The 19,826-nt window shown below is 35.1% G+C and overlaps 1 protein-coding gene, 1 long non-coding RNA gene and 1 other non-coding gene across 3 annotated transcripts; 1 reads left to right on the top strand and 2 right to left on the bottom strand.

Annotated features, from left to right (window-relative positions):
* The first annotated feature begins 13,158 nt into the window (after positions 1 to 13,158).
* LOC100243071 (photosynthetic NDH subunit of lumenal location 2, chloroplastic) lies at positions 13,159 to 14,371 on the top strand. The gene is made up of 2 exons (XM_002272028.5): positions 13,159 to 13,791; positions 13,961 to 14,371. The coding sequence occupies exons 1-2, from the start codon at positions 13,324 to 13,326 to the stop codon at positions 14,057 to 14,059; spliced, it is 567 nt and encodes a 188-aa protein (XP_002272064.1). The 5' UTR covers positions 13,159 to 13,323; the 3' UTR covers positions 14,060 to 14,371.
* A 4,322-nt stretch (positions 14,372 to 18,693) lies between these two features.
* On the bottom strand, positions 18,694 to 19,769 carry LOC132254641 (uncharacterized). Its single transcript, XR_009466926.1, has 2 exons — positions 18,948 to 19,769; positions 18,694 to 18,823 (listed from the first exon to the last, which is right to left on the bottom strand). It is a non-coding gene; the product is annotated as an uncharacterized LOC132254641 (long non-coding RNA).
* MIR169F (microRNA MIR169f) lies at positions 19,025 to 19,208 on the bottom strand. The gene has a single exon (NR_127772.1). It is a non-coding gene; the product is annotated as a microRNA MIR169f (primary transcript).
* Positions 19,770 to 19,826: the final 57 nt, after the last annotated feature.

Raw genomic sequence — 19,826 nt, 5'->3', positions numbered from 1 at the left:
AAGCATGTAAATAGAAGCTTTCAACAATCAATTTTTAGAGACTAGTTCTTTAAAGAATTGACCTCAATTATTTGTACAAATAAAATTGTGTTGGTAAATTTAAATATGAAAAAATAACTTCTTTTAGTTTATTGTAAACAAAGTTGTTATGTATTTTAGTATGATGTAAAAGTTTCAACACACAAACACACAAGAACCATTCAATATGATGTTTTTTACATTGTCGATTTTGTACAGTCCTAATATTTAAATCTAAGCCATTGAATTTTATAGTTTTGGAACATTAAAAGGGGGGAAAAAAGATGTGTCAGTACCTAGTCACATAAATTGGCACATTTGAATGGGCCCCAAATCTCAATCATCCATCCAACTCATCAAAATCATTTACTTTGGGTAAGCCTTTGATAGAGTCTTGACATATGAATTTCTACTAATTTATTATTGTTTATAATGTTTTTTCGCAAATTATTTCTCTTTGCAGCTTTAATAGGATGAACCTACAACAATGGGGCCTAACACCTTATGAGGTTGAAAAAGGGAAAAGAACTGGAGCTACTTCTTATTTTTATTACATAACTGAAGATTCTTAGTTTCATGACAATGGCCTAGCAATGACCTAAGTGAATTTTTTTTTAAAAAAAATTTGTTGTTATGCTCAAAATATTCCTTCTTGTTTTGAATCATAAGAGGAAGAGACTTAATATTCTCCCTCCTATCATGGGCCACAATTGTGATTTGACTTAATTTTTATGCTAGGATGAAATGAGAGAAATTGATATTATGTGTGAAAGTTTTTTGTCCAATTTTGGTGGTGCTTGTAGATGGAAAACAACATGACGTTGTTATTTAGGAGATGTTTGGATATGCTATCTGCAGTTTTGCTTTAGGGTTGCCTTAAATTGATGGGAAGAGAAGAATTTAGAGGGGAAAAGTATAAGAAAAGAACAACTAGAAATAAATACAATAGAATTAAAGTCAATAAATTAATTTTATACTTATTTCAACTCATTTTAATTTCATAATATATATATATATCTATATATATTAAATAATTTTAAAGTGTTTGAGTTTATAACCTCTCTAAATTTCTAATATTTTTTCAAGTTAAGCCAATTGAGAAATGAAGGAAAAGGTTGATGAAACAAGGATTTTTTCTAGAGCAGGTTGATGAAACAAAGATCAATAAATTTTTGGTACTTCCTGCATTTTCTAGTCTTTTTGCTATCTTTCTTGTTGTTGTTTTAGCATCACCAGATGACATTCCTACCTGTAAAAAAAAAAAAAAAAATCCCAAAATTATGATACAAAAAATGAAAACATATTGCAACATAATTCAAGGACAAACAGGGGTTTAAAGTGATGTGATAACCCATGAAATAGTGTTGAAGATGCACCGTTAGAAAGTGAGTAAAAGAAATGACTTGTGCAAATGCATCTCAATTAAAAAGAGGGAAAAAAAAACCTACATTGACTACTTGATCATGAAAGAGCATTAGCTTAGATCTAGCTGGTTATCAGATATCAAAACAAACAAATTGGTACATGTATTTACCTACATCTTTAACCAATCATCACTATATTTTTTGTTTCACTTGCTTTGGAACCGTGATAGTTTCCAAGCTTTTTTTATGTTACTTAGTAGTTCACAATATCAAGGAAAATGAATATTGTGGCAGCAACCAACCATTTCATTCAAATCTCTTATTTCTAAATCTTTCTCTTTGAAGTCATCATCTTCTTCCTTTAATAGGCACCTAAGAAAAAAAAGGGAATATGTTTGAAATAAGGTGTTTGAAATAAGCTCAATGATTGGTAATGAAAAGTCATCTTTTGGGCAAACATTGTTTAAATCTCTAAAATCCACACAAACACGGATATGCCCATTCTTTTTCTTAATTGGAACGATGTTCTCAATCCATGTTAGGTACTTTACCTCCCTAATGAAACCAGCTTCAATCAATTTGTCAAATTCTATTTCTATCTGCAAAACAAGTTCTGGTCGAAATTATCTTTGGGCTTGCTTAATCAGTCGGACATCATGCTTCACCATGAGTTGATGTACTGCAACTTTTGGATCAAGACCTAGCATTTCTTTATGCGACCATGAAAAGACATCTTTATAATTGAGTAACAACTCAAATAACTTTTCTCTTCAGATGGACTTAAAAGCATACTCACATAGATTGGCCTTGGGTCTTCATTTGTACCTAAATTGAGCTCTTTTAACTCATCTATAGTGGCTTGCCTCCTATCCTCAAATTCTTGAGGAGCTTCCCCTGGTTCATCTTCTGAAGATTCTGAATTACAGTAAACTTCTACTATAACATAGTAGCTAGTGTGCTTCGAACTTTCTTTAACATTTTTAGAGCATCCCTCGTCTGACTGCTTGGTGATCATGATGGTACATCGTTTTACTTTTAATGAACCATTAGTAAAGATTTCCCAAGTTGAATGGTGTTTCATCCTTGATGGGATTAAACTCTTTGTATTTGCATCCTTCTTTAATTCAATACACTGCTTCTTATTTGGATTTCATCACCATGACTTTTGGGGTAAAGTCCTAATCCTTTGTTGTATTGATTTTTGTGGAATATGTGCTAAATTACATTTTACTTGGTTAATATTGCCCAACTTAGTGAACATTGAAGCTTGTGTAATTAGAGCTTTAATTAAATCAAATAATGAAATTCGAGAAGGAAAATTTGACCCACTACTCTCCTCAATGTCTTCCATAGTGATATGTTGTGTACTTGCCTTAGTCTTTTTAGTCTTAGCTAAAATTTTGATAGGATTGAAAGGTACAAACCCTAAACTTGCTCTAGAAGGTTTGAATGCATACCCTTGTTATTTCAACTTCTTTTGAGCTTTGTTAAGGCCATGCATCTTTTCACCTATAGTCTCTGGGCTAAGTTCTTTTAATCGTGATGACAAAGTGAAGTCATACCCTGCCTTGGCTAATAACTTGTAAGCCTTAGGGTTGAACCCCTTATTGATTCTTTTACCAGAGATGAATTATTGCTTTGTTTGATCTCTTGAGGATTTGATGAATTTTTATGTCTCATCCCAAGATAAGTTGTAAGTTTGAAAGGGGAATGGTCGCATCTTCTTTCAAGACCTGAAGGTCCCTATTTTCCAATCTTCGAGGTTGTCCTTTGTTTTTGTCTTCTATGAAAGGTGGTTGACCCTCACTTCGTCGAGATCTTGGGATGTACTGATTACTACTCAAAAAGTGCACTTTTATAACTTGAAATTAACTTATTTGAAACACTTTTGAGTAGTAATTAATACCTTTTAACTCAATTGACACATTAAGGACCTTTGCAAGTGGCTAGTTTTGGTGTTTTTGGTAGTTTTTTTTATCATTTAAAACAAGTCAAGAATGAGGGAGAACTTGGTATAGTCCATGGCAAAACAAGATTGAAGCCAAATTACATGAGGAATCCAAGTTTTGGAGAGCTTCGAAGCCTTTGCCAAATCAATCAAGTATGCAAGGATGAGAATCAGAGAAGGAATCTAACATTCGTGAATTTCACAACCCCTTGCGAAATTTTCGCAAGCTAGAAGGAATTTCGCAAGGCTTGCGAAAATGAAGAATTTCGCAACCCCAAAAGACCCTTGCGAAATTTTAGCAAGCCAGAAGGAAATTTCGCAACCCCTTTTCAGCCTTGCAAAATTTTCGCAAGCTTACGAAATCTTCCTGTGTAATCTTTAGATATTTGCGCACCGACTTAGTTAGATTTTTATCTCAAGATATTTTGTGTAATTACCTATTTTCTCCTTGTAATCAGTTAAAGATCTTTTTAGATATTTAGGATATCTAATTGAGGGGTTGAAAATATCTCTATATATGTCTTAAGATATCTCTTTTTGTAAATCTATCTCAGAATCTCGGAAGAAATTCTCGGGGATCACTTGTACATTTTTAGTAAGAAATATACAGAGCCTTGCTCTGCTTTACCTATTCATTTTTTATTGTATTTTCTTTCTAGCCAAACAATCTCTGAGGATGTTTTCTCAAAGGATGAGTGACTAGGCTTTTTGTTTCTTAGATTGAAGGAAGCTAGGTAAAGGGTCCGGATACAAAAGTGGGAGTTTTCCTTGTTTCAGTTTTTAATGAAGAGAAAGTTTTAATCCGTTAATGGTTTTTATATTTTTAGTTAACTTAAAATCCTTTATAATCACCTAGGTCAACACTTGGTAAGCTTTTCGAACTCAATCAATAGAGATCCATTAGTTATCTCTTGCGAGCCTTTGGGAGGTGGTTTAAAGGTAGGATTACCTAGAATAGCCAACAATTGGTAAGCTTTTGGACTCCTTGGAGACATTCATTAGTTATCTCCTGCGAGCTTTTGAAGGGTAATCGAAGGTTAAGAATCACCTTGAATGGTAAATACTAGGTGAGAGGTACGAGCCATTGCAAGATGATTCAGTAAAAGGGATTTAGTGTTTGAAACCATTAATGGGAAGCAGCTGTAACACACCGGTTGGGAGGATAACTATAGGTTAAATCCCCAATGCGAGGAAAAGATCCAGAATCTCCCATTTTGTATAAAGAACCTGAAACTAGTGACCTAAAACTCCAAGAAACCTTTTCTTTATAATTAAACTCAGTTACTATTTTTGGTTAGCTTAAAACCAAACCTTTTTCAACCATCATTATGTTTTCTTTTAAAGCTAACTTATAAAAGAAAAAGCATCAATCCAATTCTTTAAACTAATATCATGTGTGAAATGAAAACTCATCCCTGTGGATGATCTTAGAACCACTATGCTATGCTAGCTATGCTACCCTAGTATATGGTGAATTAGGTTTATAAATTTTGTTGATAACTCCCGTTTGAGGACTGAATCAAAGGTATACCAATTGGGGACGAATCATGTACCTAAAAACTAGGAAAGTAGTGACACTCATCAAGTCTAGTGTCGATTTTTTTTAGGATTTCTCTTTTTCTTCGATTCGAGTCATCACTGGTTGTGAGATTTCCCCTACTAATGTTGACTTACACTACTCAACTTGTCTATTAAGTTTAGCCTTCCTAGTGGAGAGAATGATTGTAGGAAGGACTTCCTACATAACATCATTTTCTATGTAAAATTTAGCATCAGCAAAATAAGACTCGACTTCTGTAAATGACTTAGTATCAACCTCTACTTTTTTTACCCCTCCTCTATAGAATTTGAAACATTGGTGTAGTGTTGAAGGAATTATCCCATTCTCATGAAGTCGTGGTCGCCCAAGTAATACGTTGTAAGATATTTTTACATCGATTACATAAAACAATGTGTTCGAACTCAATTCACTCGTAACAAGCTCTAGGTGAATCATACTAATAGCTTGTTGTCCCCCTTGATTAAAGCCTTGGATCATTAGGCAACTTTGAGTTAGTTCTTTCGTAGCTATCCCGAGTCATTTCATTATTGCTTTAGGTATGATATTTAATGTAGACCATCCATCAATTAAGATGCGAGTGATATTTTGTTCCTGTATGTACCTGATAACAAATAGGAGTTGATTATGTGGTTTTAACCCTAATTGAAGGTCTTCATCAATAAAGGTGATTGCTGCACAACATATGACACAATTGTGGCTTTCATCCTCAAGTCTTTTTGTCTCCTTTATTTTGGTGGCATAGAGTGTTGGATTCTTAAGTACTTGAATCAACACATTTTGCATCTCATTAGGAAGTTATAGCATTTCATGGCTACTAAACAGTGAGGGTAGGTGTTATAGGCTTGCTACTACTCCATCTTCTTCCTTAGTTTTTCTCGACTCAACACCAAGAATGTTTTCATCATCATCATTTAACCTCTCTTCTTTTGAAGTCTCGTTACAAAAGACCATATGAGTTGATACTGTCACTTTTTTATCAAAGAATCCTAGGGGGAAGTATTCCCCTAGGGTGATGGGAATGATGAGTTTCTAGACCAAAAGGTCGCCTATTTGTACAATCGCTTGTTTTATTTCAGGATTCTTTTTTTTTTCTTTCTTCTTCAGATGTTGACGAGTATTCCACTCATGTCGTCACCTCCTAGGAAGGTTAGGGTATGAATGAGATACTTGCTTCTTGTGAGGTCTTCTTCATGTCACCATTGTACAACCTTTTTCGTCATATGACTTTGATTTATTATCAGAGCAAAAGTGAAAAAGTCTATCTTGACATGACACTTGTGTTCACTTTGGTTTTGGTGGTTTGCATTGAATAATACTGGCATATGTCCCCAATTTCTTAAGTGGAACATGTAATGGAACAGGATCAAATGACCCAAATGTGACCATAGCATGATTTAACTCTACTACTTCATCTAGATCCAAATGAATTTTTCCTTGCTTTGCAAGTTTCATTATGAAATCTTTTAAAATGAAACATTTCTCCACAGGATGGCTGACAATTCAATGGTAATGACAGTAGTTTGGATCATTAACACGACCCATTTCTTTTGGACGTTTTCATTCAGCTAGCTCAATAACCTTATTTTTAGCAAGTCTTCCAACATGTTAGGCACATTAGAGTTAGGAAAAAGATATATCTTCTCCTCTAATTCATTCAAGGTGAACTGATGCCTCTCATTTTCTTGGGTTGGTCTAGCCTCTTTTACTTCCCTCTTTTTATCTCTTGTTGAGATTTTGACGGGAGCCGTATTTATCGTCATTGACTCTTGGATAGGTTTCTTCGAGGTTTTGTCACTCATTTTCCTATCATGTCTCTCTCTTTTTCGGTCAACGATAAGGTTTTTCATAGAACCATGGTTAACTATGCTGAGCTCCATGTCATGTGGTTGAGTAGCTAATTCTTCAAAGGTATGGGGTTGTATCCCTTAGATGATGTATAGGAGACCCTAATGCATTCCTTGTATGCACATCTCCATGGTTGATACCTCAAATAATCTATATTTGTAGTTAAGGCTTAAGGAACGCCAATAATTGATATAGTCTACAATCGGCTCGTCTTTCCATTGCTTAGTGTTAGTAAGCTCCATCATGCTTACAGTTTGTTGGGTGCTATAGAAACGGTTGAGGAATTCACGTTCCATTTAGTCCCAACTATCGATATACTCAAGTGCAAGGTCTATGTACCAATCAAAAGCATTCTCTTGGAGAGAACAAATGAATTGTTTAACTAATAAGTCACCATTTGTACCTACATGGTTACAAGTTTCAACGAAATGGGCAACATTTGGAAAGTGGTTGAGTCATTAACTTGACTCACCCGTATTTTGTACTTATGGCTCAACCTTGTTTATGAGGGAGGCTATCTGTATATCCTTCTTCTCGATCGTCTTGGTGAGTTTAGTGATGGCACGAGTCATCTCTGCTAATTGTTCATTTACGGATGTAGTGTTGGTTGCCATTATCGACATAGTCATCGAGAAGGGAGAAGTAAAAGAATCAAAACAATTGGAGTAGTTTTCCTCCTTTGACATTCTAGTTGGTGATTCAGAGTGTGAGCCGGTGCTGGAGTTGACATTGGTAACAGAGCAAGGAGATTTATACCTAAAGTCCTTTAGCGTTGAAGGGAGTTTTCCCCTGCTACGAGGATCATGGATCCTTGCCTCCAGAGAGACCAAGGTGATGAGTGGTTGGTGCTCATCACGCGTTCTTACTGGTTTTAACAAACAAGCAAACTCACTTGTTTGTTTTATTGAGAGTGAAGATGTTGATTTTGCTTTGTTACGAGTCATGAGACCTGTAACATTGTCATGTGTCGATTACGCAATGACGATCTTACCATTTCCCTTATTGATATGCACAACTTGAGTTCTTTTGGGTGCCATAGAAGAAATAAAGATCAATCTTCTAACAAAAGAGATGAAAGACAGGGAAGTCCTACCAGGTGTGCCAGAAATTTGTACGCACAAATTTCGTAAATGGTCCTATGATGTAAGCAAAACAATAACAAAAATAATGCGAACAAAATATTTATTGAAATTAAAAAAAAATTATGAGTATAATCTTAAAAACAATATTCTTTACAAAAAAATATTTTCCCTTTGATTCTTTCGCTTTGACCATAACATGAAGAACAACAATGACGTTTTCTTGATTTCAAATATCAATCAAGGACCACAAGTGGCTTATTCCTGAATGAACTTGTTGAATAGTGAAGAACACATGTAGCAATTATTTTGCCGTTTACCGAACTTGCAGAGAGATTGATGAAGTTTTTTCTTTTGTTGTTAAGTCTCTTTTCCCGTACAAAGTCGCCTTTGGATTTCTCCCTAAGATTTTTCTTCCTGGATTTTTCTGATTTATGAATTTCTCTTTCCTTCTTGAAAGAAGAGATATCTATTTATAGATGAAGATAGGGATTTTGAATTTTGAATTCCCGAAGTTTAGTAGCTTAATTCAAAGGATTTAATTCCTTGATTTTAGCATATTTTCTACTCCCAGGAGGTTTTTACCAACAAGATAATAATAATAATAATAATTTTATTATTATTATTATTATTATTATCCTTTTTATAGTTGGAGATTAGGAAAACTTATCCATAAGAGGATTTTTTTTTTATTATTATTCATTTTGAAGACCAAATTAGTGGTAATTTAATCCACTAAAATTTTTTATGTCTACATGTATATACAAATCTAAATGAGTTTATTCAGGTTTACAATAGGTTTAAGAAATGTGAATCTATAAAAGACTATTTGTTTAAATATAATAAATTTTAGTCATGGTCATTAAAATTCGTGACCATAAGTATGCATTAGTCATAGTCACCTACGTGGCCATGACCATAAGTTTACATTTAATCATAATATCCTACATGACCGTGACCATATGCATACATTTAGTCATGATCATTTATCATGACCATAAGTCTATATTTAGTTATGGTCGATTACATGATCGTGACCAAATTAGTTGGAAAACTTTAGGAGTGTTTCTTATTTATTGTCATGGTTTTTTAGCACCCGTCACAAAAAATGGAACCATATGGTCATAATCACTTAGGAAACCATGACCAACACCTTTGCTTGTGCCTGCTATTATGACACTCGGTCATGGTTTTCATATGACCGTGAAAATTGGTTTTGGTCATAGAGTTATAAGATTTGGTGATGGTTGGTGACCGTGATCGAAAGTCCTATTTCTTGTAGTGGACCTATGGGTGAGATCCTAAAGTAGTCACATATCTCCATAGATTAGATAATTGTTGATGGAAGCTAGAGACAACAAGTATTCTCAATAAAGGCATCCTGATATCTTAGGGGTTTGAGATAGTGTGTTCCCTTAGGTGATTTAAAGAACATGTGATCTAAAATACTATAACCACAGTATTTCATTTAGTGGAAATTTGACATATGCCTTTTAGAGTTAGTGTGAATAGAAGAGACATTTATTGACGTTATATAAGTATAAGTTCCTCTTAACCCTATAAACGTGTTTTAAAACCATAAGGGTCATTTTAGGACAAAAAACAGACAATATCTACACAATTTGGTATAGATTGTTACGAATGGTATCAATGCATATCCCTAACCCCAGTGTAGGAGTTTGTTTGGGCTTGTGAAATATGTTTATCTGTTTGGCCCCACAATCACATGAGACATAATTAAGACGTTATGTTTATATGGGGGTGTTTATGATATCTCACATCGGATAAGAGAGAAAGTTCTTAGTGCTATATAAGTATGGGCTCCTCTTAAACCTGTAGATGCATTTTAAAGTTGTGAGGACCCCTTTAAGCCTAGAATGGACAATATCTACACAATTGGGTGTAGGTCATTATAGTTACAATATGTCAATTGATCACATAACAAGTGGGATCTGTAACTTAAGGATTTGAGAGGTAATCTTAATAAGTGATAACACTACCTTGTTAGATTATAGACACTAGTTTGTGGAGAGTTTGCATACAGTAAATAGTAGGTCATGGACCTAAGCTTTATCTCATTATTTACATCAATGCAATTGATTTTTTATAGTAGGATGTTGAACCAACTTCAGAATTGGATTTTGAGAGAGCCAATACTCTTATGGGTCCTAATGGTCCCCTCTCGAGCTTATATACTTTAATAACATGGTTTATAAAGATTGAATTAACTCTAGGTTCACTTTTGTATATAAGGGCATTTTGGTAATTACATGAGATTCCATAAGAGATGATAAATAATGTCTTTGGATTAGACTAATTGATTAATTAGACGACCCTATGTGGTTAACTAATCAATTAAGATTAATTTTAGGTGACTCAAACCCTTAGTGGGCTTAAGTCACTTAAGCCTAGTTAAAGAACCCTATAAATACCTTTTAAGGGTTAGAGTTTCCAACACTTTTAGTGACTGTCGTCTTTCACCACTAGAGAGAAACAAAGAGTCAAAGTTTCCTCTCTTCCAAAGACCCATCCTTTGGAATGCAAAGATCATGGTTAGAGCCATCGGACGAAAGATCTTGGGTGTATGAGACTTCCAAATACTTCAAGTATTTTCTTTACTATGCGGAATTGATATGGGAATTTTCAAATCACAAGTAAAGTTTTCTAAAACACTATTTTTCTAGATCTTAATATTAATTGTATATATATATTTGTTTCCATTGCTAAAATTTAGAGCCCTCAGAAGTTATTCATGCGCCTAACTTGAACTGGGATAAGGAACAGAGTGATATAGGATTTCTTACAACTTAAGCCTACTTTGGTTTTGGGTCACTTAATCTAACTCAAAAAAGGTCGTAATTGATTAATTAACCTAACAGGATTTTAATTAATCAATGAACCAAATCCAAATATGCCATTTACTAAATCTTGTGCAATCTTACGTAATTGTCAAAATGCTCTTATGTACATAAGTAAACTAAGAACCAATCCAACCCTCATAAACTATCATCAAGGTATATGAGCTCTAGCAAGGACCATTGGGACACATAAAAAAATATTGGCTCCTGCAAAATCCAATTTTGAAGTAAATTGAACACTTCGTTATAGAGAGTCAACTACACTCTAGTACCTTATGTATATAATAATGAGACACTAAGTGTTCACATCCATAATCTACTATCCATTATATAAACTACTGTTTCTAATCTAATAAAATGAAAGCTATCAACCTATAAAGATTTCTTCTACTATTCTTGAGTTACAAATTTTCATATTATGTGATAAAATGACATACTCTAGCTTAAAAAGAGCATATGGACCAAACGAATTGCTACAGTGCCACAGATTTCATAATCACACCTCCTTAGGATCATTTAAAGGGATACATTGTCTCAAAGTCTATGAAATATCATGGTGCCTATATTGAGGTCCATGAGATATCATGTACCTACATTAACAATACCTGTTGCTATTAGCTTCCATTAACAAGACCTAATCCATAGGGAATATATCATCACTTTAGCATCTCACTCATAAGTCAACATCACTACTAACTTTGGTGCAAGCTTAATATTCTCTCAAGGTTGAGGAACAATACAATATAACAACTGGTAAAGTCACTACTACCCAATAGCCTTATGGCATGACTCACCATAAGTCATGTCCAATATATAATGCACACACTAGTACACTCACCATTAGAAACTCATCTTGATAGCCAAGATCAACCATTCCTCCAATAAGGAAGTAATGACTACAATCTCAAATGGATTGTTTAAGTCCATGCATTGGTTAAGAACAAGTTATCTACTTGCAATGAATGTATGACTTGAATCTTTCATGCAACTCCTAATGTACTCAAGTCATGTATAATGCAAGAGATGTTAGGTAAAAATGTATATAAAGTACAATGTATAAAATAAGGATAGATAAAAGTGGAACTAGAACATCATTAAATAAATAATCAATTCTAAATTTGTTACATCATGTCATGCCTTTTAAGGACTTTATCCTAACACCATCTATTAATCTACCATCACCTCTACCTTTTCTCCTAAAGACCACTACACCACATGCCACCTCACCATTACCACCTATATCTCATTTCCTAGAGGTAAACATATTAAGTATCATTGCACCGGAGACCACTACACCAAATGTCATTCTACCATTTCCTATATCACCTATATGAGAAGTCATCATATCAGATATCATGGTACTAGAGATCACCCCACCATCTACCAACCTATCATCACCTATACCTCTTCTTATAGAGACTACCATGCATCATATCCTCACACATGTTACACAGTTAAATGTATGCCCACTTAGGTGACATCATGGTCCATGCAAGCATTGGGCCTTGCTTCTATTAACTCCATCCCAGCCTACACATATGGAGACATTCCAAATTACACAAATAGATTTGATAAATATGTCTTTGTATTATAGGCTTCATAGAAAAAAAGGAAAACCCCATCATATGACAGATATTGAGAACCATTTTTTTGTGTTTATTTTTATCTGTTTTATGTTGTTTACTTTTTTATTAAGAAAAAAAAATTACATATTTAAATAAAAATATGATAATTTTTTTAAACTTAAATTGGATTTGTATATATATATATAATATTTTATAATTCCATTTTTTTGATAAAATTATATCAAATTAAAAAACCAATTAGTTAATTTCATGTATTGTTTTTATAAAATAATCATATAAGTCTATTAACCACTTACATATTAATAAATAGAAAATAGTATGAATAATTTATTATATTAAACTCATTTTAAAAAATAAACTAAAATATTTCAAATGAAACAGCATAATTTTATACTATAAAAAAAAATTAAGTCAAGTTCAAAATCATAATTAACAACTACGACTTTAAATTTAAGTTTGAAACCATAGTTAATGATTATGATTTTAAAATCAAATTCAAAACTTTAGTTACCAATTATGACTTTAAATTTAAACTTGAAACCAAAATTGATGACTACAATTTTAAAATCAAGTTCAAAGTTATAGTCACCAATTATGGTTTTAAGTTTAAATTTATCATGGTATTTGATAATTATGATTTTGATTATTTAAAAAAAAATTAAATTGTAATTATCAATTATGATCTTGTGATGTGAATGCTCATGTGGATGAAACGGACTAAATTAGGAATTATTTTGCTACTCCGTTGAGTTTATGGATTTTTTTTTTTTTTTTTAAAAAAAAAGGATTAGGTTTTTTCAAATCTCAACTCTGCACTAAGGCCTAGATATAGATTCCCTCTTCTAATTCTTATTTAAATTTTGAAGTATTGAGTGGCAAACAAAAGTTTGTGTAAAGAAGCTCCACTCTCTCAACAGGATAGCAACTGCCGAAGTGGCAAAAAGTTGAGGCCCAAGGTAGAGTAGCGGGCAAAGCGGTCAGCAGCAAAAACTGCCCGGAAAAATCCACAATCTTCTTTCTAATTTTCCCAGAAACACATACATTTATCCGAAAGGACCAAAACGATGAGCAGCTTCACGAGCCCCACCTCTCTGTCTTGTGCTCAGCTGACCACCGCCCAACACGGTCGCAGCCCCTCACTTCCGGCCACCCGGGCATCATTATCCGGTGAAGAAACTCCAATTCTCCGCCGCAGAATTGTCTCCACATTGCTGGCAACGTCACTCGCACTTCATGGCACCCCCCTGGCACTAGCAGAGAACTGGGGCACGCGCTCGTTTCTCAAGGAACGGTTCTTTGAGCCGGGGCTGTCGCCGGAGGATGCGGTGGCGAGGATCCGCCAAACAGCTGAAGGACTCCACAGCATTAGGCACATGCTGGAGACGATGTCTTGGAGGTATGTCATATTTTACATTCGCCTCAAGTCGGCGTATCTCTCCCAGGACTTGAAAAATGCGATGACGACGTTGCCGGAGAGTCGCCGGAGGTCTTACGCGAATAAGGCTAATGAGTTGGTAGACAACATGGCCGAGGTAAGCTCTTTATCTGCCCATTTTAGTAACCCTTTTGCTATTTAAATTGTTGGGTCCACAATTTAAAATTGGTTTTATTCCTGAAATTTCAAATAAAATTTAAGGAATAGAAATGTTGGTGAAGGTTGGCTGCAATTGACAAGTCATGGTACATACTTTTTTCTTCCAGTTTGATTATTATGTCCGCACCCCAAAAGTGTACGAATCGTATCTATATTACGAGAAGACCTTGAAATCCATAGATGATCTTGTGGCAATGTTGGCATAAGGAAGAGGCTTTTGCATGATGGAGCTGAGTAGTTGTTTTGATGCTTCCATGGGACTTCACTTCTTGATCGCCTGAAAACCAGAGAGGCATTATTTGCAATATCTGTTGATTTACTGTAAGAAGCATGGAAGGAATACAACAGCTTCACATATATTATGTCAAATGGAATTCAATATTCCAGAAGTTCTCCTTGTGCATTCTTTCAGTTCCTTTTCAATTTGGAATAATGGTGTGCTTGCTTGCCAGCAAATTCAAGGTTGGTGCATGTTGTTGTTGATAATATAGCTTGATTTTTGCTTTTCTATAGTCAAACTAGTATGCTGAAGCTGTGATGAGAAAGATTCTTGGTATTGAAATTAAGTTGATAGGCACAGAGCAAGTCCCACCAGTTCTTCAAAGCCTTATTAAAGCTTAGAGCAAGCGCCAATAAAATGCCCAAACCCAAATCAACTGGCACAGAGGAATGCAATGCACCACTCAATTCCCACTGCTGATAAAATGATCAGCAATATAAACACTAAGATTCCCCAAATGATCAGCAATATAAACGCAAAGATTCCCCAAAAGAGCCAATTAAATATCCAGAAATGCTCTCACAGAAGTTGAACTTTTGGCATAGTGCAAACCAATTTGTTTGAGAGTCTCCTTTGCATGCAAAGTATAGAGTGGCTGCTGAGCAGAAGCACTAGCAGTGGGGAGAGACAGCATTGCCTTCGTCAGGTTGAACTATACTTAGTTAGATTGTTGTTAAATTACATATTTAATGCATAATTTTGTAATCTTGCATCCATTAAAGAAACATATGCATTGGTCGAAGTGTTGGCTACTTGTATTTAGTGCTTTCTGACGCAACTTCATGTTGGAAATTGTCTCAAATTTCCTAATTTGCATATTCTCTCAAATTTGTAATTGGCATTTGTTCCTTTTTGTAAAATATATTGTATAAAACATTTCTTATATTTATGTCATTTTAATATTATATTTTCTTATAAAAGAAGAAAAGTTATTACGGGAAATACCCAAATGAAGCGAAGAGGCTCGCAATTCAAGGTGTAGATACAAAGAATGAAAAATATAAGGTGTTTTGATAAACGATAGTAATATCTAATTTTTGTTTTCTATAATATTTTTTATAGCATAGTGGTTAGTCGGATCACATTAAAATTGTGTATATTTTGTGTGTTTGATTTCATCTATATATTCTTTCATTAATATATGGTTGGTTTTATTCATATATTCTTCCATTAACATGACTGTCTGAAAACTTCCGTTAATCTAACACTACAAAGCAAATAGCTTTGGAGGAAGTGTGAAACTCCCAGTGCTTCTGGTTTCACTTAATTAATAATTGGAAGAGTAAACCAACTATTTCACCTTTTGATTTTCCCCTGTTTCCGCTTGTTTTCCTTGGTCTTCTTGACAACCAAACGGCGTAGGTGGACAATACCAGTACAACTCTTTAATGTTTTTTTTATTTATTTTTCCTTGGACATTCCTGAAGTCATTCCAGAAAGAGGTGATTTACCCTCCTTAGGACCAACTTTTATCTTTTATTATACTTACTAGGCAATCTTACAAGTAGGAGGAGCAGTTTAGGAAGAAAAAAAGGTCACTACCTTAGAATGGACTTGTTGAAATGAAATCCTGTATATGATTTTGGAAGTCATTATTACTTGAAGTTGCATAAGAACACCCGTTTACTAGCATCTACATGTTAGCTTACCTTGTCCAACCATGTGGAAGATGGATGGATATGCATTTACCCTGTCATGTTTACAATCACAAAGATCCTGTTCGGTACACACACACACACACAAAACTGTTACGCCTTCAACAGATAAATTTTCAGCAGAAACACACCAGATTGAGGGGACCGTATGACGGTATGAGAACATGGCTATACCAATAAATCATCATACTCAGCCCTGTATTGTTGAACCAACTGTGTTGAAAAAGGAAACCTTTCATCTGTCGTCCCCAGGGAACCATTCTCCCAACTGCCAGCAGTGGAAGGATGAGGTCCAGAATAAGACCCCTCCTCGTCTAGATGTTGAAATTAATCCCGGAAGCTTCACATTTCTGGAGCCCTCTTGCCTATATAAGCTAAGAAATTAAGTCAACCGCCAAGTCTAGGGTATGCTCTTATTCAAGAAACTAAGTCAACCACTATTTGAACGAGTGATGCCTCTCATTTCTCAGGCCACTACAGTACAGGAAAGCTTTGTTGTATGCAAATGGTTCCAGAACCAGAACAAAGCAACTCAAGGAAAAACTATCTTTCATTGCCCATTATGCTAACAAGTCTGGCCAAAGCAACAATTGCAACCGTGGGCAAGGTTTTTCTTCCAATAACAATTTCAACCAGAAAAAGCCCAATGCGATCAGTGATCTACCAATTTTGTGACAACCGGGCGACTGTCCAAGCTGGAGTGGCTCTTCCTCAAAAATTGGTTGGTTGAGTCTGCTGCATCCCTTAATATTACTTCTGATCATCTCAATAATCTAGCTATTCACTCTTGAGTATAATGTAATCGATGGCATTAAAATTGCTGATGCTACTAGTCTTCCAATTATTCATGCGGGTTCAACTTCTCTCTCCACTCAATCTAAATTCCTTGTCTTGCATAATGTTCTTTGTATGCCCTTTAAAAACAATTGACCTTATTTCTATCTCTAACTTTCATTTAAATAATGACTACTGCTTCCAATACCACTCCACAAAGTCAAGTCTCCAAAATTGGTATCATCCTTCCAATTTTCAATCACATATAATTCATGCAGTTGCAATAAGAGCCACGATTACCTTCTGATGTTTCTTCTCTTATTTGTGTCAAACCACTTCAATTGCCATACACTCATATATGGGTCCTGCTCCAATTAATCCTTGCGTTAATGGTTTTCACTAGCGTTGGGGACTCATTGTAACCCATGGTCAGTGCATCAGCAAAAAAGCAGGCCCCTAATCTAACATTTGGACCAAACCCATTTCATCAGCAAAAAAGCAGGCCCCTAAGGAAAGGGCCCATGGATTGAGAGGCATTCGAATTATGAAAGAAAAAAAACGAAGACAGGTAAGGGGCTTCTTCTCTCCCTCTAATCTTTTCTCTTCAATAAAACGGATACCGACTGTGCCGTCGGAGATCCTCGAGACCCTCCTCGGGCATCCTTTGTTTTGCAGGTTCTCCTTGGCCAAGCAGTTTTAATTAAAAATAGAAATTAAAAAACAAAAGCGCATCCTCTGATCTAAATCACGTACGTCTAGAAGAAAAGGTAGTGTCGTAGATGAAAAAAAAAACTTGTACTAATGACAACAGAATTCTAAAAGCAAAAATCAGCAATTAGTGAGATATGTATGTAAAGATAGCCGATCGAATGTGGTAATGAACAGTGTAGCACAGAAGTGGTTTTGGTGTTGCAAAGGAAGGAGCTTAAAAGTGTTGCAATTGATGCCATAAAAATGTAAGGTCCTAATTTGAAAATTGTTGCCAAAGATAATGCATTTTGAATTAAGAATTATTCAGCCACTCTTGAAGTATTGTTAGTAGGAACTTCTCAGTAGCTGATCCAGGGACAGACCCAAGGCAAGAGGTATAGAGCATAGTTCAAAGTCGCGGTATCGGTCATTGACTCGGGAGGTCCTGAGGCACATCGGTATCGGTATCTCGGATCGGTATCGGGCGATATGCAAAAAATTCTAATTTAAGAGCTCAAAATAATTTTAAAAAATTATGAAAATTATTAAAAAATTAAATACAAATAAGTAGAGTAAAAAATTAATAAAATAAACTTTTATTATATTAAAATTATTCAAATTATAATAAAAACATATTTTTGGGATGATTTATAATAATATTAAAAATCTTTAAAAATATTTTAATTTAATCACTTGATGATAAATATTTCTTATTGAAGATGAAAATAATAAAAAGTAAATTTTTTTAATAAAAAATTATTTAAATTAAATATTTTGAATTTTTTAAAAAATATTTTCAATTATTAAAAAAAATAAAACCATAATTCATCTTTAAAAAAATAAATATAATTTTTCTTATAAAATATATTCATTAATTTTAATTTGTATTTCTTATTTATTTGATATAAGTCTATTATTTATTATTTATTTTTCATCATTATAATTTTTATCAAATTATTTAATACCCATATCCCCACCAAATACTCATAATCTAATTAAAAAATAAAAACATATTATTTAAAACCTAAATCCTCATCACAGATACCCATAACCCTCGGTCATCAAAGATACCCATTTCATTGAGAGGGCGGCGTCAATGGCTGAGCTCCTAGCGCGACTGGGTGAGTCGCAGGTGGTGCAGGCGATTGGGGCGCGAGCAGGCACGAGGTCCGGGGCTGCGTCACGCCTGACGCCAGGCCTCTAACACCGCGAACGGGTTCGGCAAGGCCAAGCTGGGCCTGAATGGTGGGCGACGGTGGCGGCATTGCTGAACATCGATGATAACAGCAGTCCGGCGACTCTGCTCTTGATGTTGCTCAGTTCCATCTCCGGCAGGAACTTGGGCGATCCGAACAAGCAGGCGTGCTTCTTCGACCTCGCCGACAACTCCAAGATGCAGGATTTATTTTTCATTTTCGTGGGTTTTGATCCTCTCATCTGATCTTCTCCACAATTTCTACTCCAACTCGGGTATCGGTCCGGTACCGGCCATGGTCGAGGCGGATATGACTCGGCCGAGTCGTACCGGTCTCGATCGAGATTTTGAACCCTGGTATAGAGCTAGAAACATCCTGCCATAAACAGTGCTTCACATTATCAAATCCTACCTATTGAACCTTACCAAAAAAAAAAATATATTAGCTAGAGCCTCATGAATGCTTTAAAATAGAGAATAAGTGATTAGACAAGACTCACATGCATTGCCAAGTCTCCACCATCTTCAGCATTGCCTCCATTTTAATTCTCATCATCCACAGATCTAACATGTGAATATGAGATAAACATGTAGCCAAACACAACTTGCCCATTATTGATTCCTCAGTCAATATCTGAATTAACAAGCTATAAAGGATATATATATTGCCCTATGCATAAATTGCAATAGAAACTGGAGAAGCACATTAACGATCGAGCAAATTATTTTCGGCAAGTCATCCTTGGCTGCACCATAATATCTCGTCCCCACATGCAAGGTCTTAGATGAATAATGCTAAAGCAAAACTGTCTATCCAACCATGTATATGTAGATGGGTTAGGTATAAAGCAAACTGTATCCAATGTCCTCGAGAAGAGACTCAAAAGAAATATTTTTTTTTTTGCAGGTAAGGGAGGTAAAAATAGGGTATGAGGAAAGAGACGGTTGGATTTGTAGTTTTGTTTACTTAAGAAGATAATTTATTGGGGTTGAATTATTGTCTACAACTTCCTCCTTGATGCCATGTTTGCCTGAGGATTGAGTTCGGAGCACTCATCTCATGCATCTGTGTCCTCCGCCAATGGAATAAAAGAGCTAGGGGGATGAGGGCATCATGATTATTGGATATGACGTACATTTTAGAATTGCATCGCTCCTACAAGTCTACGCAACCGACCCCTATGGTTGCGTGATTTGTCGATATTAGCAACCAGAGCATGAATTTGCGGTTAGGTTTCCTACATCAGATGTGTCCTCATCCACGTCCCTCTCCCTTTTTATGCCATGTCCATGCTTGTACTTGTGGAGAAGAAGAGGATAAGGGCTACGCTCGCCACTTTTGGAGCATCAATCCATCAGACAGTGGGACGTGGTGGGTA

This window comes from Vitis vinifera, chromosome 1, assembly GCF_030704535.1.
Source record: "Vitis vinifera cultivar Pinot Noir 40024 chromosome 1, ASM3070453v1".
Classification (NCBI taxonomy): Eukaryota; Viridiplantae; Streptophyta; class Magnoliopsida; order Vitales; family Vitaceae; genus Vitis; species Vitis vinifera.
The sequence above is the reverse complement of the archived record's forward strand: the minus strand, read 5'-3'. Positions and strand labels throughout refer to the sequence as shown.